This window comes from Eutrigla gurnardus, assembly GCF_963514095.1.
Source record: "Eutrigla gurnardus genome assembly, chromosome: 1".
In the NCBI taxonomy this organism is placed as follows: Eukaryota; Metazoa; Chordata; class Actinopteri; order Perciformes; family Triglidae; genus Eutrigla; species Eutrigla gurnardus.
The window spans coordinates 21,531,806-21,555,095 of record NC_139915.1 but is presented as its reverse complement, the minus strand read 5'-3'; the positions used below and the strand labels follow the sequence as shown (position 1 = coordinate 21,555,095).

General features: G+C 40.8%; 1 protein-coding gene across 1 annotated transcript in view; it reads left to right on the top strand.

Moving 5' to 3' along the window:
- Nucleotides 1–23,290, top strand: part of ush2a (Usher syndrome 2A (autosomal recessive, mild)) — a 273,785-nt gene that overhangs the window by 145,249 nt on the left and 105,246 nt on the right. Inside the window, 11 exon segments of the mRNA XM_084005786.1 lie at nucleotides 828–990; nucleotides 1,101–1,248; nucleotides 5,124–5,281; nucleotides 6,548–6,695; nucleotides 8,849–9,004; nucleotides 11,507–11,654; nucleotides 13,347–13,489; nucleotides 20,899–21,593; nucleotides 21,921–22,090; nucleotides 22,169–22,335; nucleotides 22,498–22,586. Of these exon segments, the coding sequence (XP_083861912.1) occupies nucleotides 828–990; nucleotides 1,101–1,248; nucleotides 5,124–5,281; nucleotides 6,548–6,695; nucleotides 8,849–9,004; nucleotides 11,507–11,654; nucleotides 13,347–13,489; nucleotides 20,899–21,593; nucleotides 21,921–22,090; nucleotides 22,169–22,335; nucleotides 22,498–22,586 (2,185 nt within the window).

The window sequence follows — 23,290 nt, the reverse complement described above, 5'->3', positions numbered from 1 at the left end:
AATCCCTTATCAGAAAAAATTAAAAATCATAGTTTAGTATTAATGAAGCAGACAGTTTAGTATGTATAGCAGGTCCATATTGCCCTCTCTTTCACATTTTGTAATGGATAGTCGACAAAATTTCTATTTTTATATATACTGTCTCTTGTCCTCTCCTCTCTCTCTCCCTGTTGGGGATGACCTTCTTGTTCTAAATTTAGAAAAGGAGACACCTCTATCTGACAAGGAAACTGTGTACAGAATACACCCGTGTGTTGTGACAATGAAACCACAGCCCTTTGAATTTTGTTTCCATTTTTTTGGAGCATCTATCACAATGATCAGTGTGTGTGTGTGTGTGTTTGTGTGTGTGTGTGTGTGTGTGTGTGTGTGTGTGTGGGTGTGTGTGTGTCTTAGTTGTGTTCAACATGGCAACGCCTTCACATACATATATATATATATATATATATATATATATATATATATATATATATATATATATATATATATATATATATATATATATATATATAACAACAGCTTTTATTCTTTCAACAAATAATGACAGGTCTTTTTAAATAATGTTTAAACCTTTTCAGAGGTATTTTGCCATTACATAGATTAAATTACTCCATCCTTATTTTTAATCTGTAAATACGTGACACTACGCCTATATGATAAATATAGTGGAATAAAAAGTGACATTCTTCTTTCTGAAATACAGAAAAGGTTTCTCACACAATTGGAAAATGGAATATTCAAATTCTGAATTGAAGTAGAAAAGTAAAAAAAAAGTAAGAAAAAGTATTTTGTTGTTTCCATTTCATCTGACTCCTCTCCTGCTCCAGGTGGTCACGTCCCTCTCAGGTCAATGGCGCTTTGGAGTTCTATTCCATCTTCCTGTCACATGACGGTGCGGTGCCTGTGCTGGCCTATAACAGCTCGGAACTATTTGAAGACTGCACACTCCGCGACCTAACCCCTGGAACGACTTACACCATCACACTCGCTGTGAGTCCCTTACTCTCTCATCATTGTGATTCGTTACATTCAGAAGCGTATTAATGCTTTGGTGTGTGTGTGTGTGTGTGTGTGTGTGTGTGTGTGTGTGTTCATGTCAGGCCTGTACAGGAGGTGGGTGTACCTTGAGCCCCCCCAGCCAGGCTCAGACTGAGGAGAGCACCCCAGAGAATGTTCCTGCACCGCTGGTCACACCTCTGTCCCCACATGCTCTCAACATCAGCTGGACGCCTCCGGATACTCCAAATGGTGAGAGAACACACCGAGTCTGAATTAAATAGGTAAAAATGTTCAAATGTACATAAACATTTATCAACAGCAACATTTAAAATGTTGTTAATATCAAAATGTTACTAATTACACAAACCTTCAGTCATCTGTATGAAAAAAAAATGTTTTTATTGAATGTTAAAAAATCTTAAAAAAAACCATACGAAATTAGTGAGATAAAACACGTGGAAGAGAAGAAACATTGACAAGAATGGTGATGAGGATAACATTAGTCGAACTGTGGACTTTAATACACATATAAGTGTCAGAATTTAACATAACCCAGACGTTCAAAGATAAAAGACCGGTGTGATTTTGTTCGGTACGTGTTTCGCTTTGAGTGAGGGGAATCGATTGAGGGTGCAAGAGAAAGAGATAAAACAGTTAGAGAAAAGGAAAACAGGAAGAGAAACCAAAAGGACCCATAGAAAACGGGGAAAGAGACAAAGACGGGGGAGAGAACATCCGATGTGAGACTAACAGAGACCAGGAGTGAGAGGGCAGCGCTTCTCCGAGCTCCTTTAAGTGGATGAAAAGTGCTCCCTTTTGACTGAAGAGAGAACTGCAGGCTGGAAGCACATAGACTCACAGTGAAGGACTTTCTCTCTCAGTGTTCTCTATTCGTCTTACCTTCATTTAATTCACTTGAAGCCAATTAAAATCCATGGACATAGCTGGACAAGATGTATATTTGTATATTATGTATATTGGAGGTGAATTTAAAAACCTGCTAATGGCTTGGAAAAGTGTTTGCAAAACAATTTTCTGTGAGCAGACGTTTCAGAGTAAAGAGACTCAAAGTTGTCGACACAAGAGTTTCCTGTTTTGGAATTAGAATTTAAATTATCTATTTGATTAACTAAATATTCTAATGTTTTTCAGTGATAAAGCACTTTCGCCAATCGCCAATCCGTACATTTTTATCAGAAGTACAGGTATTATTTCAACAATTAAATAATTCTCAAATCTACACCTGCTTTTTTCCTGTATTTGAATATATATCACTAATCAATTTAACATTCACATATCAACAGTATTAAATAATGCATCTTCATGATAAACATGAGAACAGGACAGGATATTAAGTAAATATAAATCTAAGCACAAAATACAAATTTTTAAAACACCTTCAAGAGACTTTAAAATATGGAGCACGTTATATCTCAGGGGTTAGTCCGACTGGGGACATCATTCACTGTCTGTAATGATGGCGCAAAAACTTCCAAAAATAACTTTAAAAAGGCAGTGAAAAACATTATTATATAATGTATAGTTAAGCACCATTACTTAGCATTTGGCTCAATTAATCAGATATCCTTGTGTCTTAATCAGACTCTTTAAGATACATCTTCAAGCTTCTGCAGTTGCTTCAAATTACATTAACAACCACATGGTTTACTGGAAATATTGTATTTGTTTTACATATAAAAAAAACATACATTATATCAAGGATTGTATTAACAAATGCACATCTTATAAAGCCAAATTAATTGAGTGATGAAATCCATCTGAGGTATTTCCCACCCCATTTCAGTCTGTAACATATAACGCACCTCCACATATTACCAAATGTTACTGCCGTGCTCGTTAAAGAATGTGTACCTCCATAATGTGTATGCGCAATGTGAATCATGTGTGCTTTACGCTTAATGCCACACAAGTGCATTTTGCACCATAAACCATGTGATGTGTGTGCATATTAGCTTGGATAAATTACGTAAAGCTGTTCTCATCTGATGACAGAAATTTGTAACAAGGAGACACTTAATCATGATTACCCAATTATCTCATGCTTAAAAAGCTTTAATTTTTGCTTAAAGAAGGGCTCAGCGCCTCCTTTTTTCTCTTCTCTTTTTTTGTTCATAAATGGACAGCAACAATGAGGATGATGGTGATGGTGATGTCTTCCAGAGGAGAGATATTCTGTGTCTCTCTTTCCCCCCCTTCTCCCCAATTCTGCAGGGATTTGTGGGGGATAATCCTCTCGGGGATTAGGTCGGGGCAACACGCAGACAAAGAGGGGAAATAAGCCTGTTATGCATTCGCTGCTTCATTTCCCAACCTGTCTTTATTACAACCTATACTGATATGGGCTTATTCACTCATACACACACACACACACACACACACACACACACACACACACACACACACACACACACACAAACACACAGAGACGTCTGCACACATATACACTCTCACACGCATGTGATTGGCCACATTAAGAGCTTCCCTTATGTAGTTGGCGTTCGTGGGGTTTTTGCGTCTTCATTTCCCTGATAGGTGTATATATCTGTATTGAGCAATAATAAAACCCACACATGATTAAAGCAGAATAGACTCTTAGTTCTTAGCACTGATCTTTTGAGCCCCCTGTATGCATTTTTATTAAGGAAAAGCACCATACTGTTTCATTTTTTTATTATTATTATTAGGTGGATGTAATGTAATTATTGTGCCCATGTAGGTCTGTGTGTATGGACATGGTATTCCCATCTAAGTGTGTGTGTGTCTTTTTGTGCCTGTGGGGTGTGTCCACGTGGGTTTCTGTGGATGAGTGCTCACCTATTTGCACGTGTGTGTGTGTGTGTGTGTTCCAGTACTACTGTCCTTATGAGGGTCTTTATCCTTATAACGCCTGTGGTTACGTTTGTCATTTCAGTGCAGTTCTCATCATTGAATCACACTAGAACACACTGACTGGCAGGTCTGGAGCCCCATAAATTAGTTTTCATTTTGATTTACATTATAATCTACATCCGAACATAGAAAAGCTCACTGTATGATTGGAATCCTTCATAGTCTGGACACAGTCCTACAATGTACGAGTGACCAATGGCGTCGTTGTTTAAAAAAATATATGAACGTCTTAGAAAACCAATTCTGAAAATGATGAGAATGAGACGAGAAGAAGAGATAACGCCATCATGCTTAAAGTGGCAGTCCGTAAGATTTGAGATATGATGCTTCTAGCGGCCTCTTTGGCGGTAGATGGAACTGCAGGCGAGCCTCTGGGACCTTCCTCATTGAACAGTGTCGACTATCTCTCATCTGCGTGATGCCTTCAAATGCTCCACACTGAAAGGAGGTCCGTTGTTTTCCCTGGTTCACGGTCACTTTGCTTCTTGATAACTTGCCTTTCTTCACTTCCATTAATGTTTGTTTCTTTTTCTTGGGACTGGAAGTTTAATTGTCTTTGTTCTCTGGCTGTTGATCTTCCATTGTGAGTCAGCAGTAATGAAATGTACCTGCTGCGTCGGTCAAACACTTTAGACTAGAGGGAGCCTGACTCAGCAGTTGGAAGTTACCGATTTTCGATTACAATGAAACGCAGCATACTTTCGTGAGTAGCTCTACCTGGGCAGACCAACCGCTGCCTCACTCATTACAAATTCTGCGCGGGAATGTCGCCACAGACACGTAGATCCTATTTCTGGGCAAAGCAGCAAGTACAAGCACTTTCGTTAGTGGGTCATATGATAAATCACCATTGTTTTAACTCACTCTTTGATTGATAGTAACTTAAAAGACAATTAAATAGATGAAAATGTTGCGGACTGCCACTTTAACTGAATCGATTTTAAAACATGAATGAATTCAGAGTTATGATTGTGTTATGATTATGTTGTGTTGACGGTGATGGTTCGGTGCAGGGAATTAATGCATCACACTGGCTATGTTTATAAGGTGAACTGTGCTTTGCAGAGATACTCATGTATAGTAAACTTGTTTTGGGACAATAAATAGTAAAACTCGTTTCCATTCACCCAGGTAAGCACCAGTCTTTAGAGGCCTGGCTTTGTTTTTATTCTGTATCTCATGTCATGTCATAATAAGGTGTGTTCTATTGATAGGCATTATAACCAGTTATGGTCTCTGGATGGACGGAGTGCTCATTTTCAACTCCAGTTCCTCCCTGAGGCTCTTGGTGGTGGAGGGGCTCTCTCCATGGAGCCGTCACATCCTCCGACTGCAGGCCTGTACAGCACAGGGCTGTGGCAAGGGACCGATGGTCAGTGAACATTTTTCTAGCAAAACCACTTATTCATTTATCTATTAAAGGAGTCATCACCTGGTTTTATACGTATCCAGCCCCCCTTGGATCGCTTTGGATCAATTCGTAAAACTTATTAGAATTAAAATTTTAATCAAACATTGAGCTTGTTCTGACCCTTTTTCGTACCGCGATTTTATCACGCGAGATTACGCGCAAGGTTTTGACTGGTCCGGATGTGCATTGTATAATATGTAATGAGGCGCGCGTTGATTCACCGCAGGAAGGACAGAGCCGGGGGGGCTTGCCTGCATGCAGACTCCAAAACATAATGGCGGCGCTTCGGCGATTTCAGGTAGCGGACGGGGCGGGGTTGGGTGGTGAAAGAGGGGTGGGCTTATGCAAGTAGCCGCCACGGTGACGTCACCGAAGGCGCAGAATCAAAATCTCGTGCTTTAGGAATGCACACCCTTGTGTGCTATTCCTGTTCGGAAAAAGAGCAGAAGCGAAAAAACGGCGCCACTTTCAAACTCCAGCCTTTCAGGCAAGTTTCAACTGAGGTCAAACACAGATATGCATGTTTTAACAAGAGAAATTGCGATTTCCAGGTGATGACTCCTTTAATACAATAAACTGTGTAATGAAACAAACATCTTTGTCCTTGAAATCTTTGCAGAAACTATTATCTTCTGAGCTCACTTCTCACTTCTTCTTTAGTCCACATAAATTATCGCTGGCGGTACTAGGAACAAACAAAACACTGTATGTGTATATATATATGATGCAGCTTATCGCTGTAACAAACCAACACAAAAACACATGGATAATACATACTCAGATGTTGTGTGTGTGTGTGTGTGCACATTGTGTCACTGACCATCATAAAGGTGATCGATTCTCTCTGCTCAATAACGAGGTCGGTGTGGCGACAGTGACATTTGGTAGCAAATGCCACTCTCAACGATGTCACGGACGACAGGCAATATTTTGGGGCATTTTTCCAATACGGATGCCATATTTAGTCAAACGCCAGGAGAACAGCTGAGCCAGCAGAACGGGAGAACAGGAAGGCGGTAAGGGAGGGGTAAGAACAGGATGAAGAGGAGGAGATGAAATGATGCATGGGAAAATGAGAAGAAAGGAGTCAGAAAAAGAAAGAATTTGGGGCTAAAAGAGTGAAATGATGAGGACGTGGACCAGAATATAAAATTCTGAAGAACATGTTTGTTCTTCTGTGCATTTGACCATATGTTTTGCCTGTGTGTCTCTTTTTCTTGAAATCAGGTGGAAATGCGTACATTGCAGATGGCCCCAGAAGGCCCTATACTGTTGGAAATGACCAATCAGAGTTCCCGATCACTCAGAGTCCGCTGGACAGCCCCACCTAGACCGAATGGCAACCTCAGCTACACACTATACTACAAAAGCAAAGGTAACACACACAACCGTTCTCTTTCTCACACCCGCTCTCTCTCAGTGAACCTGAACACATACACACACACACAGCAGTACACATAAAACAGTACAGGATTCTGCCTTTTTGAATTCAACTGCATTCATCACACATTTGCTCTCGAACCAGTCAATATAAATGGTCATTTATATAGCGCTTTTATCCAAAGCTCTTTACAGTGTTGACTGACATTCACCCATTCATACACACATTCAAACACCAGCCAGCTCGTCAGGAGCAATTAGGGTGAGGCATCTTGCTCAGGGACACCAGACACTCAGCTAGGAGGAGCCGGGGATCGAACCAGCAATCTTGCAGTTACCAGCCAACCCGCTCTACCTCCTGAGCTAATGCCCCCCTTTGTAGTTTTTGCCTTAAATACAGCCTCAGTTCCCCATTAAACTGCATAAAAACTAAGCTACAAAGTAAGCTAGGGTCAGGCTGTCCTGGAAAAGATTGAACATAAAAAATAGGGGTGGACAGGAAAAGCTGCTTCTCTATAGGTCTCACTGATGTAGGTCAGTGCTGTCAAAGCATCAAGAAAAGTTAAAGCTAGTCCATCAAAGACCAGTATCAGAATGTGCAACGTTTGTTTTAAACTTAATACACAGCAGATGAAGGAATCAAACACAATTCAGATCTCTGTCAAAAGACACATAGTCTTCTGGCTTTATCATGCACTCAATCTTATCATTTGCAAACACTGTGATCAATATACTGAAAATGTATAGGTTGTGGGTATAACCAGCTGGGCATAGCCCCCTCTGATGCCCACGGGGCCAGCTGCAGGGTTTCCTTTAATCCTGTAACGCCTCTCAGTGGCAGAGCAATGACAGGGACTTCTCTGTATAGGGATCATTATGCTACGACATAATTGTATTATATATTTATAATGGTAGTTAAGTAAGTATAAGTATATACTTTTTTTTTCTGGGGTTTTTTTAAGACGAGTAGAACAGTATCATAATGGTGGAGATACACAAATGTGTACACTGACTCGCACATTCCTAACCAACAATGCCAACTTAGAATGAAAATCAGGCATGAAATGGCGACATGAAAGACAGATTAATCAAACTAGTGTGGTCTAGAAAAGACGAGGTTTGATTTCGTCTGCCACTTGAGCGAGGAGACAATATAGGATTCCAGAGCAAAATCGAGGAAGATGGAAGGAAGAAGATGGAAGGATGAACAAAGACGAGGATTGGTAAGCAATAGTATTCCGAGAAAGGAGACATGAGACGCTCACATTTCTATAGAAGTATTCGAAAAGTTTGCTAGTAAAAACAACATAAAACGTGAAGAACAACAAAACAGCAGATGAGAATAACAAAATCTAGGAGGAGAACTGGACATGGGAAGAAAAGGGGAAGAAGAAAATTGAACAAGATGAGAACAGGAGCAGGGGCAAACAGCTGAACACACAATCATCCTTAAACCTGCACATATTCACCAAGTCTCTCTGTCTCTCTCTCTGTCTCTCTCGCTCTCTCTCTATCTCTGTGTGTGTGTGTGTGTGTGTGTGTGTGTGTGTGTGTGTGTGTGTGTGTGTCAGGGACTTTGATCTGCTCCTCACTGAGGAAGAGAGGGATTAAAAGAGTGGAGAGAAGGATGGAAGAGGTGTGGAAGAAAGAGAGGGAGATGGTGTTTCGCTCTAGTTACCCACAACCCCTTGATTCTTTGATACACACTGCCTTCATCAGTTCACACAAAACTGATGTGTGGTTGTGTGTGTGTGTGTGTGTGTGTGTGTGTGTGTGTGTGTGTGTGTGTGTGTGTGTTTCCATCTAAATATATTGGATAGGCTTACATATTGTAATTTTCTGATCCTTTTTCTTTGACTTTGCTTGCATACCCTTAATATGAAGACCTCTCTCTTTTGATCACTCTCAGTTAGTCTCAGTCGGTAGTCCCTTCTCTTGAACTCTCACTCATTCTCTACTTTCCTTCTCTTGTTGAGTTATCTTTAATGAATCTCTTCTTTTGAGCCGTCACAGTGAATGGCCCTCATCAATAAATGTGCCATGAAAACAATCAAATGGGCAAGATAATAATGTCTTCCTCCTCACAAAAGAGGTACGCACCGTGCTTGGCCCTAAGACCTTCTACACGTCTCTCTCTCTGTCTCTTAGATGGTGATGGTGTGTTGGATGGAAGTACAACAGCAGGCAGCTGGTTGTCTGTGACTGACCTACAGCCTTACACCAACTACAGCTTCTGGATCAAAGGGTGTAACACACAGGGTTGCATCGAGAGCCTGCCTTTCAATGCTACTACACCCCCAGCAGGTACACACACACACACACACACATATATGAGATATGACATGATATTTTGTATGATGTGACTAAAACACACAAGCAACAAACCATTGCTACACCTTTATATTATTTATTGTAGTATTTATAGTTTTAAATTGCTATTCATATGAACTGGGAAGGTTTAGTTTTATCGCTTGCTATGAAAAAGAAAGAAAAAATGTATTCAATGAGTAGCAGAAACAAACATACATAAGAACACACATTATTGACTTTATTTCATAGTGTGAACACATATTTATGATTTACATAGCTTTTGTCCATGTGTGTGTTTTTAGTTAGGTAGTTGTAGTGTAGAATAGAGGCTGATTGTGCATACCGACAAATGTTGATCCGAGCATTCTGACGGTAATGGTATCCGGGCAGCAACACACACCTATGGACACACATTTTACTATTTTAGCTAATGTAAACAAAAGTGTTGCGCTATGTACAGATGCACATACACCCCACCCATCGCTCAGTCAGAGAACAACAAAAGACAGACTTGGGAAAGTTCTACTGTTCAAGTTCAAAACAAAGGCATAAGGAAGTATAAATTTTAAATACCAGACGTTTCCTCTCTTTCTATCTCTCCTTTATACCTCTGTGCCTCTGGCATCTCTTTAGACTTCTTTAAGGCAAACTGTCTTGATGCGTCCTTGTTCTATGAAAGAACAGAGAGGAGATGGTGGAGAGAGAGAGACAGAGAGCAGAGGAGGAGGAGAGCAGAGAGAGAGAAGTGAACATAAAAGTGCATAGTTTAAAACGATTAGTGACACCTCTGATATTGTACCTGCTAACACAGCATGAGTGAGAGAGAGAGAGAGGCTCACCAATGGTGTGTCTTTGTGATGTATGTGTTTTGTGTGTGTGTGTGAGTGTCAGACAGGCAGAAATCCATGCATTTTTCAGGAATTACACAAAAACGATCGGGGTATTCATTATTAAAAAGTAAGAATTATGGATGGGCATTGAACATATAAAAAAAATTGTGGATCCATTCAGTTCTTATTGATCCATTCTCATCTCATACAATGCAGTATACGAAATTGATAAGAAACTAAAAGAAACTAACTTGATATCCCTGGATACTGAATGTAGCCGTAAAACATTTCTCATTTCAACATTCTTTTTTTATTTTTTATCCAGTTTATGAATTTTTTGTTTTTTATTTTGTTTCTGCATTTTTTGATTGTCCACACGATCTTCTTTAAAATAGATTCCCAAGAAATTTCAGTAACACTGCAGCAGGAAAAGAAGGGGTGCGCGCACATCACAGGAGTGCAGGTGCTGGACCAAAGTAACTAGTAACAAGTAACTAAATAGCACAACGTTTCGGACATGTTGTCCTTCATCAAAAGTGCAATGTACTTTTGATGAAGGACAACATGTCCGAAACGTCGTGCTAAATAAATCCACGTTTGGGAGCTTTAATCAGTGTGCGGACCTTTATTATTTCTTCTTAGTAACACTGCAGCCCCAGCGTCTTACAGACACAAATGCAGAGACAGACATGCACACACACACTGGTGGAGTGTTGTGTTATGGTTTTTAAATGTCAAGGTGTTTTTGTGTATAAAGTAATGAATGTGTGAATTAAAGTGAGTATTTATGCTGTAATTATTCTGAACCAGTATTCAAAGAGTGTTTTTAGTTGTTTTTTTTCCACATGCTATGTGTGTGCATGCGTGTGTGTGCATGCATGTGTGTGTGTGTGTGTGTGTGTGTGTGTGTGTGTGTGTGTGTGTTTGTAACAGCCATCTTTAGATGTCTCCAGCAATCAGTCTTGTAGTGGAAAGAGAGCAGTGTGTTTGATTGAAGGGTCACTTTATACATCGGAGGGCCTTCTCTTATTTCGCATAGTCAACACTACAGTCGCTCTCATTTTCTCCTTCTATTTGTTGTTCTTATCTCTTTGGTATTCAGTCTCTCCTCGCGTCTTCTCTACTTCTGTTAAGAGCACGACTATCATAGTGAATCAAGATCTTTTTGCTGATATTCCAACACCAACTCTGTGTTATCATGCTCGGCTGGAAAAGAAGGGCACTGCTGAGAGAGTGGGGTCATAATGTTGTGTATGTGTGGGTGGGAAAGCAAAAGATGTTGTAGTGGTTGTATATCCGTAAGTCTGGTGTCTCTCTGAGGTACTCTCAGCCTCCTTTACAAGGAGTATTTTTTTGCTTTTGCTGTTAGGGTTTTTTCTTCTTTTGTTCTCTCTCTTAGCTCCTGTCTCCTCTTTCCTCAAGTTTCTCTACTTTTGTCTACACTCTACTCTAACCAGAGCCATTTCTAGAAAGAGGGCAGGTGTCATCCGTTTAGGATGCAACTCATCAATGAGATTAATGTCAATATAAAATTAATAATTACTTTTCTAACCTGTGTTTTTCTTTTTTGTTTGCTTTACTCCTAAATTGTCCTCATTCCATCCCTCCATCTCTTTTTCACCCTCTCCATCCTGTCTTCCTCTCACCATCTTGTCTATCTTCATAGCCCCCGATGGGCTGTCACCTCCGAGGTTGACCCGTGCAACCAGTGCCAGTCTGAATGTATCCTGGTCTGCCCCTGCCCACTCCAACGCACCAGGCCCACTCCGTTACAGCCTGCAAATGAGGACAACTCCTCAGAGGCCTGTGATGAGGTGAGAAAGAGTATAAGATTTATTTATATTTAAAAAATGTGGGCAGGTTTCCACACATATGTCCGCAGCACATTCAAGTGGTCTGAGACAGAGGCTTGTGTTAACAAACGGCAATAAGAAAATGACAGACACACACCAAAATCTCAGATATGAATCACAGTATACACACACCTTAAAAATGTGTACAGACATATGCATACACATGTAAATATAACGCTACATTATACGGCATGGCTGAATATGTCACATCAATATGACAGACCATCAGAAAAACAGAGGGGAAATGAGCTGGAGAGACGGGGGGTAGAGTAAAAAAAAATCAAAGAGCGCGGCAGAGAGAGGTGGAGAAAATGTGATAGAATAAAAAGAGAGAGGGTGTGCATCTGATATGTATTCATTACATGCTTCCTGACAACAAATTGCAATTTAATCCAAGAAGAGGAGGCTCTCATTCTGTGGTAATAAATAAATGACTAGCTACATGTATTATATATCAGACAGCCATGCCCTCCTCCTCCTCTGCTATGGAAATCTCATTGTTCCCTGATTTATTCATTCATTCATCCCTTCTATCCATCTGATGCTAAATGGTCAGCGGTCCCTCATTTATGACAATATTCTTTTACTTTGTCCTGGATTCCTTTGTATGATTATATGACATGGGATCAGGTATTACATGGGAAAAGATATACAAGCTATACAAATATTTAACATAGTTACTGTTTAGTGACCATATGAAACATGTCTCTCGACACGTTTATATGTCACACTTACAATAAAATTAATTTTGAAAGCAAACGTAGAGATAACATGCTGGATTTGAGATAAACACCTACTCCCTTATATGAGATGTATTTTGTCTGGTATGTGACTAATCACATTCCATAAATACAATGTTCAGTACTTCTCCGTACAGAAGCATTTTAAATGATGTAACATGCAGTTACAATATTTGGCTATCAATGTCATTATAACTGTGGTAATCACTGTAGACCTTGGGAGTAAGCATCGCACTGGCCCCCTAAAAAAGTATGTTTTTCCTTTGGATTATTGCTGAAAATTAACTCTTTTTTTCAGGAAGATAATCTTCACAAATGAACAGCACTTGATTGATTGAGCATGAATGCAATCGACAGAAGTAAAAACTAATCTTACACCATAAATTGACTACGCCATGGTTGCATGAGAGGTATTTACTGACGTATTTCATATCGTGGAAAAATGTTCTGCTGTTGCTCTTATTTCAGCCAAAACTCATTGACTTTTCAGACAAGGGAACCTGAAGGGGAAAAATACTAAGTCATTTCTGGGTTTCAGGACTCATTCTTGCAGCATTCTATTACATTAGCCGACCAACAAATTCTGGGGAGCTGTCTAGTCCTGAATCTCCATGGTCAGGCATTAAAGAGCAAAACTGATAAAATTGAAAGAGAAAAAAATGGTATTTAGTATAAAGTAAGGATGTACAATATTTTTTATTGATTTTTTTTGCTAACTAGGCAACCAGTGGTGAGAAATATGGATGAGAGATGAACGGACAGATAATCCTGAACACTGCATATGGTTCACACTTCATAGGTCTAGTACATATTCACTAGCAAGTATCATAATTTGAAAGTCAATTTGCTGTCCCTTTTAAACCAGGTCCAAATGCATGTCAGTAAATGTATGTTTGTGTTCATTAACTCCTAGGCTTATGGAAAATGCAACAGACACCTTTTCCTACTGCGTAGAGGGCCTGTCACCGTACAGCGAGTACTTGCTTAGAGTGCTGGTCTCACACACATATGGGCAGACAGTCGGCCACTGGGCAACCCTGCGCACTGCGGAGGACAGTAAGTACACAGACTCATGCACATATAAAATCTACCATGCACACAGACAATGCAAAAACGGCAAAAAGCATTGATAACCACGAAAAAGTCTAATAAATTGTATATAAAAATGGCGGTTCTAAGCAAACTTGTTGGTGGGTCAGATAAACACTGGGATACTGGTGTCCCATGGGCTACCTGTTGGGATTGGACATTGGCATTGTTTTTTTGTACTGAATGGTGCAGCCTGGGTGCTTATGTCAGCAGTCCAGCCAAGTTTTGCAAGTGACTGGCTGGCAGGTGGCTGGCAGCAGCTGGTTATTAGTTGGCCTCTGCCATCAGTTGGCCATCATTGCTGCTGAGTCAAAGTTAAAGTCAAGGAGCCTGAAAGATCTCCTTATTTTAGGTGATGATCTGAACAATAGCCTCACACATTAAACATATGGCATGCGGTGTAAAGAACGGAGCCTCTGCCCAGTTTCCTTTTATTTTTTACTTTTTTATTGTTTCCTTTCGTTTTATTTGATCAAAGTGTATTCATTTCTTGATGTTAGAGGAGATGGTCAATATGAAAAGACAATAAGGAAGAAGGACAGAGACAGAAAATATTAAAAATGAAACATGGGGAGACAAGCAAGATAGGGTGAAACACACTGACAGAGTGAGCCTTGCATACTGTAAGGTGTGTGTCTGTGAGTGACCTAGCCAGTGTCATTGTGGGCTAATTGCTGTAATAGAATCATATTAGCCACTGGAACAGCCTCCTCAGTGCAAAGTTATAAATTAATTAGTACCACGCTATTATCACATACATTATCATTAAGTAGCTGAGATTTACATGCATAGGATACATGTTCATGTACACACACACACACACACACACACACACACACAGAAATGTGTACGTACACATGTACAGTATGTGTGTGGTGTACGTATACACGTTCACATGAACACAACACTGATGCAATCACCCATTCAAACACACAATTGCAGACATTTAGGATGCATTAAATTATCGCCACATGCTTTTCTCATTGCTATTCCGAATTGAATTCCCTCCAGCAAACAGACACAGACACACACACATTCTCAAACAAACTGATCTTTTGTTTTGCCATGTACTCAACAATTATAGATGAGGTGGACAATTACTTGTGTTTTTTGTTGTGTATACACTCATGTGTTCTCATGTAAGAGTGGAAATGTGTGAGTTACCTCTCTCTCTCTGTGTGTGGACGTAATAGATGTGAACATCCAGTCACACTGTGTCCCACCATACAAACGTCTGCCCCTCTCTTACACACCTCACATACCTCCTCATGCTCACAATCAATAACACATAATCACAAAGTTTCATGCAGCTCATCCCCCAAAAAGCACTTTGCCGACTTCCATCACTGTTTAACTGGAACTGGACTGGTGGGGTTGAAGTCTACAAAACAAGACACAATAGCAAATTTGTCAGCATGAATCAGTAATGCATAATCTATGTCTGAGCTTTATCATAAAACACAAAAACAGAAAACATTGGGATGCTATTCAACTTAGTTGCCCATATAAGATATGATTGTATATTGTTTGAGTGCACGTGAAATTGATGGATCTGTTTTCCTTTCTGCCCTTGATGATGTCAGTCTCTTATACACATTCATCCTGTTTCACAGCGCCTCGTGTCGTAATGATCTCAATAAATTACTCATAATTTAATGTCACATCTTCCATTCAAATCTTACATCAAGTCATGGGCGTAGAGTACACACTGTTGTCCAATCATTTTAAAGTATGCATAGAAAAAAATCTTTTAACATAATAATAGAAAACATGATAGGTATGGGAGCTTTTAATAAGAAGGGATTTGAACCCATGATGGGAGAAAGCCAAGTGCGGCCAGATTGGGTTTTTCTAACATTGATGTGTAATTTGTCACCATAAACCCATCCTCTTGTCATCTTGGCAGTGACAGGAAAGGCTGCATTACCCTGCTAATCTCCTTTTCCCATATGCTTCAAAAAATGACAACCTTAGCAAGCACTTTTACATTTCATTCAGTACGATTTCATATATCATGAAGCCAATACAAATTCTAGTTTTTTTTTTAAGTTCAGTGCCGTTCTTACATACAGTATTCACTCTTTGTCATGATCTTGGGTTTTTGTTTCATTAATTTCCTAAGTTTTTTTTTTAAGTTCCCTGCCTCTTGTGTTCTATGTTGTTTGTTTGACTTCCTGTCTTGGTTGTTTTCCCTCTTTTTTTCTGCACCTCATCTGTGTTGCATTGGTCTCGTACCCTTTGTTTCCAACAATCAGTCTGCCCTCACGTCTGCCCACCTTCTTGTTGTGTGTATTTAGTCTTCAATCTTTTCCTTGCATGTCTGTCAAATTGTCTGCCTTAACCCTGTGGCATGTTCCACGTTGCATTTCCTGTGTGGGTTCTTCATGCCATGCCGATGTTTTTAGTTTTTTTTTTTTTTTCGATGTATGTACTGTAAACTCATACTAATTCATATACATACACACACCATTTTTACAGTGCCATTATTTGGGGTTTACCCCTTTTGGAAGACTTACCCCTAATCTAATCTAGGTGTGAGCTGTAGCCTTGCAAGCTTTTCACTCATTATATTATTATTATTATTTTCACTTTTATACTGTATGGGGACATGGATCTTGCACCATCAACAACATGTATTTGAGTATGTTGTAACCTCATTACTTCATAATCTGTTTCTTCTCTTTTTTATCTCTGAAAAAGCATGAGAAGAGAAAAAGAGAGTTGGTTTCACCTCTTCTATTTCACGGACTAGCCCTTAAGTATTTACTAGAGAAAGAAGATGACAGAGCTGGAGGAGAGCAAATCTAGAAAAAAAAGGATTTAAGAAAGGATTGAAAAAGTGAGGAAAAATGGAGAGCAAAAAAGGGTAAAATGAGGAATTGGGGGGGAGGAAAAGAAGAAAAGAGAAGGCTAATGACAGAACAGAAAAAGAGAAAGAGCCATGCTTCCTCTTTTCCTTTTTATCATTCCATTAAAGTTTTATATCCATCTTTTTAATGTAATTTGGTCCCTATGAATTCCTTCCGCTGCAGAACAGACAGACGGCTCCTGTGAACATAAACTCTAGCCGTGTTGGACAGCTCCCTTTCCTCTGTCTACTCCCATGTTCACACTTGCTAAGTGATCTAAGAGAGAGAGAGAGAGAGAGAGAGAGAGAGAGAGAGAGAGAGAGAGAGAGAGAGAGAGAATGAAAGAGAGTGTGTGTGTGTGTGTGTGTGTGTGTGTGTGTGTGTGTGTGTGTGTGTGTGTGTGTGTGTGTGTGTGTGTGTTATAGAATGTTATAGGGAGTTCTGTCAAAATGATCTTAGAAAGTAAGTGTGTGTGTGTGTGTGTGTGTGTGTGTGTGTGTGTGTGTGTGTGTGTGTGTGTGTGTGTGTGTGTGTGTGTGTGTGTGTGTGTGTGTGAGTGAGAGAAAGGGAGAGAGAAGAAATATGAAGGAGGAAAAATGCAACAGCAATGAGGTTAGAGGTAATGACAGAACACAAAGAATTCATGTTATTTAATGAATGAGTGACTGCATTAATGAAATAATAATAAACCTTCCCTATACCCGTGTTTTGTTCAGTTAACTGTCCCAGAGTAATGTGAGCATAATTCCATTTTTATTTTGTATATACCAAGGGATAACTTATAACAGGTTATATACTAATTCCCTAAAAATGTATTTACACATTACCCTTTTAAATATAGTGTCAGAAGCAATGGGAAAATACATATTTCTTTAAACAAACTATAATAACATCTTTATTAATATTTCTGATTAAACCCAATCAGTTCCCACTGCTTTGAATATTTGACACATATTTCCACATTATATTTCAAAAGCCATTATTTTGAACTTGTTTGTTCTCTTTCAGTGACCAATGCCTCAGAAGGTTATCTAGAATTAGCTAAATCACTCCAAATAGTCAGCATCTGAAAAGGATATTGAACATTTTGAATGATTAAAGGTATCGACATGGTCGTAGTTACTTAAAGGCTAATGTACCTCTCATGTAGTCATGATGTTATGGATACAAAGCAAGCGCATGACCTTGGTCATGTATCATCCCCCATCTCACTCCCTCACTGGTGTCTTCTAAAGCAGCAATGACATTAAATAACCTTTAGAAAAAGTAAAGATACCAAATGCAATGTAAATTCTCACTGTATTGCTTGTCACGTTTTGACACCATGTCGTAAGCATCTTCATTACAGTAAAGCTCAGCGTTTGTCCTCATAATGACTCAGAGGAGCCTCAATTCACCTTCAAAAGCCCAGTCACCCACATACACAGGCACACATGGGACCCTGAGCAAGGCTAAAAATAATACCCTTCCTCTTCTCTCTACACAGATACACACAGATGTACACACTTACAATATGCACAAGAAGTATACACCCACAAGTTCACACACACACACACACACACACCCCTTCCTCCCTCCCCCTCTCCCAGCCCTTGTCAGTTGATTGTGTTATTACAATGCTAACCAAATCCTTATAAATGTGATTTAAGGCTTGGCGGCCCCGCGCTCCTGTTTTAGCCTTCTGCTACTGTGTTTTACTGGTGGCGGTGGAGGAGGAGTAACGGTGAGAGGTGTGGAGGAAGGGATGATGGGAGAGGGTAAAGAGAGAGGAAAATGCATGGGGAGTGAAGAGGTCAGAGAAGTAAGGGGAGAGAAAAGGTGAGTGGGAGACGAGGGAAAAGAAGAGCAATAGGGAAAAGGCTGGATGAGAGATGGAAAAAGGAAGAGTTGAGCAGGAAGGCGGGAAAGAGGGATAAGGAAACCCGAGAGAGAGAGAGAGAGAGAGAGAGAGAGAGAGAGAGGTTGTTACATATTCCCTCAGCACTCGTTCCCTCCTATTCAGAGAGCAGTAAAGCGTCAGTAAAATAAAAAAAGGGAAAAAAGCATCACCTGCATCTTAAATGAAAATTTCAATTGAAAAACTTAACAGCCCTTCAAATTGCAGAATTTTACACGCGCCAGTAAAGCCTAAATAACACTCAACACTTAGAGGGAGAGAGAAATGGGGGTAGGGGAGGGGGGAGAGGGAATGAGGGAGGAATGGGGGGTGACAACAGGGGTTATTTTGGGTGGCTGACGCGGGCTGGATCAAGGTGACTGGATTGTGTTTTTGCAGTTGAGGACTTTCTACCTCCGTTCTTTGTCTTCTCTTTACGTCTCTTCTCTTAACTGTTCTGTTGGAGTAGAAAAACTTTTGAATCAGAAACGCAAGGAAAACAGCAAGGCGGTCAAGAATATAGTCAAATAGACGGAAGGATGCCAAATGTCTGACTAGACAACAGGCAGAGAGACACCTCGACCCTCCGCAAAGATGGACAGGAAGGCAGTGATGTGCACAGACAGGTTGCCAGAGAGGAACATGGACAGACAGGGAGATGGGCTCCTTGGCTATTCGTGGGGTTCAGTGGACCTTTTGGTGGTAATTGAATCAGTGTGAGTGCTGAGTAGAGCTAGCATAAAAACCTGTTAACCCATAAGGTCAACTCTCTGCATTGTTTATTTAGCAGGAAGACCAGAGAGGGAAAGAGAGAGAGTGAAAGAGAGAGAAACCGCAACATAAAGCACGAGTAACGAAGAGAGAGAGACTGAAGGAAATGAGAGGGAGGTTGTGGGGAAGAAGGAAGGAAGGAAAAGAGAAGAGACAGAAGGAGAGACGTAGATAGGAAGAAAGATTGTTCGTGTGACAATTTGTGATCTGTAAAAAAATTAGTCAACCTTTATACTGTCGCCATTTTTATACTGTTGTTTATTTGTGCGGAGGAATGTGTTAAAATGTGTGTGAATAGCTATTTTAATGCATTCATGTGTCTTTCTCTGTGTCTGACATTATTACACATATTATGTTGTGTGTATGGTCAAAGTCCGCCCAAAAAATTTGGGGTCCGTCAGTAAATTCACCAAAAAAATTTAAAAACGTTTTTAAATGTTTTGTTTTTGTTTTTACGTGCCAAATAACAATATGGATTTGTGGTAAAATAATGCTTGTTATATGCTAAACATACCAGCAAACTATTAAAACACTGAACAAGATCATCCAAATTAGCATTTGAATTGTGATTAAAACTGGGTTTTAAACTTTTAGGAGAACTGGAGCATCATAGGCCAAACTACTGAATGCTAGTTGGCATCGCATTCTGTATGAAGGCCTATCAGTTGGTAGGGAGTCTGCAAAATCCACACATTCTTAAACAACCACTGTCTTATGTACACGCATGCTGACATGCGTGTATACATACATGCACACTTTATCTCTCACATAGTCGTGCACGCATACTCTCAACCGCTCATCTTCTTTCACCATCTCTCACTCAGCCTCTCTCTTACACACACGCACACACACACACACACACACACAGCCATCTGGGAAAGCCGTTAGCGGTTAGCGGTAGCACTTAGCGGCGCAGCACGCTCCCTCAGTCCGCTCAGTCACCTTGATCTGCTTGCCCTTCACACAGCACCATTACTGCTATACTGCATCACTGTGGGTGTGGGTATGTGAGTGTGTCAGGAAGAGTGTGTGTGTCTGCGTATATGGACATGCATCTGTGTGTGTCCATTACAGAGCCGTACAGTGGGATGGATGTAAATGCTGGGGGAGGGGGGGTATTACCTTCAAATGAGCTACCGTGGGGGGAAATATCCCTCTGACTAGTCTTGTGTAGGGTCTTATCTGGGCATGGACATGTGCAAATCATGTTACTGTGTGTGTGTGTGCGTGCGTGCATGCGTGCCTGCATGCATTCGTGCTGTGCCCGTGGCCTTCTGACGTGCATCTCTCTGCCATATTTCTAGCGAGGATCATTTCACCTTTTGGACATGACATTCACCTTTTGGACATGTTCACTGTCATTTTCATGACATGAAAATGACAGTGAACATGAACACACAATAGAATCTAATAAGAAACCGTCTTGCTCTCTGAGACCACAGCTGTAGTTCTTCAGAACGACGTGTTGTGATACACCACAGTGCCAGAGCGTAGTTGGACTACAATGTTCCCAGCAGTCCGTCCTGGCCTACACATCACCTCCTGAATTCTCTGCTGTAGGATGCAGGGACTTGCTTTCATAAAGTCACAAGTGCTGCATTAATCCATAAATACAATCTCAGTTTGCTCAGGGGGAGGAATTGAGAGAGAAAGAGAGTCTCCATGTTAATCCCTTGGATAGGGATGGCAAAATCACTCTTTGTCCTTCCGATGTCTTTCTTGATGTTACTTGTCAAATTATTCTTTCCAACAAATCCTCTCCCTCTCTCTCTCTCTCTCTCCATTATATATGCACACACATATTACAAGTGTATTTATCTCTTTCCTACTTTTGTTTCCTCTTCTTGTCACTTTATACATTTCCTTCTCTTTACCTGCAGGTCCAGGACCAGTGGGCACTCCAGTTGTATCACGGCTCCATCCTCGAAGTGTAACAATTACCTGGGTTCCTCCCTCCCAACCAAATGGCATTATTGCCAATTATACCCTCCATCTTTTCCCAAGCTCCACCTCTTCTTTCATCGCTAAGCCCAGCTCAGTCTCCAGCACCGGCATGACCCTCAACTCTGGCTCAGGTCGTAACCCGAGACCGTCGCCCAGCACTGAGGGTGCATATATCAAGTCGGGTCATAACATCAGACCAACATCTAATCATACCACCCCAGGCACAGGCCACATCTCCATGTCCACTGTCCACACAGGCGGTAATGATAGCTCCAGCATGATCCCAGGCATCAGACCCAACATCCTCCCTAAACCTTCTTCTAGCTTGAGGCTTGGGATTACAGAAGACGACCAGTTAAAGTCCACTGTTGTGAGGAATACAAGCCAAAGCACGACTCCAAGGCCCGACCCCATCTCATTCCTTCCCACTGAACCCAGCACCGCCAGTGTAAACCCAAGCCCCCATGCAATCAGCTCTAATAACAACCATATTTTAAAGCAAGCCTCCTTCCACAGCCCCACGTCTGGTTTCTTGAATACATCGTCATCCTCTCTATCAGTCACTGTTCCAGGGAACACCAGTAGTTACACTTTCCTCGACCTCCCGCCATACCAAACCTACAGCCTTCAGGTAAATATATATTAGAATCTTACTATGGTAGAACTTATTTAAAAATGTAAAAAAATATCAATACAGTTATAGTGTCATAATTCATCAGTTGTTTGTGTCTGTTCCTTTCCAATTATGTTAAGATGAATATAAACAATGTTTTTTCATTGGCAGTTGAATCATTATATGTTTCCAGAGACTGAATTCCAAAATGTCACTGCACTCTTTATTCTTCTTGTTGGTTCCACTTTATCAATTATCATACATGGTACTTCTGTTCCATTCTTATCACTATTGATCTAAAAAAAGACACATTGTGATGTTACAAAATTTTTCTCCAACGTCCAGATGGAGGTGTGCACCAGGGTGGGTTGTTCAGTGTCTGAGATGTCTCAGAACTTCCGTACCCTTCCAGCCCCCCCTGAAGGGGTTCCTGCACCTCACCCTTACTCTGACACCCCCACCTCTGTTCTCTTGTCCTGGGGTGCACCGGAGCGTAGCAACGGGCCACTGGAGGGGTAAGAGATGATGAAATACATAAACTTCAATCCCTCCTATTTGTAAATAAATTCCACTGTATCTTGTGTCGGGCGTAGGTGGCTGATTGAGCGCAGAGTTGCAGGGACAAAACAAGTCTCCACAGTGGGCCATGTCCCACCGGACCCTCCCCCTCTTTCCTTCCTGGACTCTTCATCGGCCCTCAGTCCCTGGATTAGCTACCAGTATCGACTTGTGCTCCATAATCAGGCTGGCAACACCACAGGCAAGGCCATAATAATGGATTTAACTGAAATTGAATTTAGTCAGACCATTTTCCTAGTGTCTAGTGTCAGCGTTATGGAATACACAGTATTAAAAATAAATGCTTCCAGTCTTTGTTGTTTCTCAATAGGATCTTTAACCACATATTTTTATATACATGCAGGACCATGGGTCAGTATCACCACCAGACCGTCTCGGCCAGCTGGTCTCAGTCCTCCGAAGGTGAAGGTCTTGGGGCCAGAATCGCTTCAGGTATGGGTGACTTTTTTTAAAGTTTACTTGTCTCAGAATTAAAACCTTTGTGGATATTGCAAGAAAGCACAAGAGCTCTGAAATAAGTCAGCAATGCTGCTACGGATAGAACTGAATTCCAATGTCTCGTGTTACATTCAGCTGGTTTCAGTATATCAGCATGAGTTTTGAGAATTAAAAAAAAAGTCTTTTAAGTTTTTTAAATGGAAAATGCACAACATACACAATATAACGCAACTTCACTCAGAGTAGAGAAGACAAAGCAATGTCACACTGATTCCTTTTTCTTTCCTTCTTGGGATTTAATGAGAAAGAAAAACATTCAACTCAAGGTCCCCTTCAGAAAAGGGGAGGGGCTGTGACCCTGTCTGAGGCAGCTTCCTTCCTGTCGGCCATTTTGAAGGAGGGGCCAGAGTTAAGTTCCACCACTGGCTAATCCCACATCAAGGCCCATCAATGAAAGCCACTGAAACAATATTGTATGCGTGCACACACACACAGATATGCGCACACACACACACACACATGCATTGCCCAGTCCTGCACTAATGCTAACTGCAGAAAAATGCTAATGCCTGTCATAATTTCTAAACCGCCCCTGTCATCTCTGCAGCTGCACAGCTTTAGGGGTCATAGGTCCGAGAAGGAAAGTGTTCCTTCCTGGTTGTTGCTAATTGGACAGACAGGCAGGCTGCTTCCTGGTT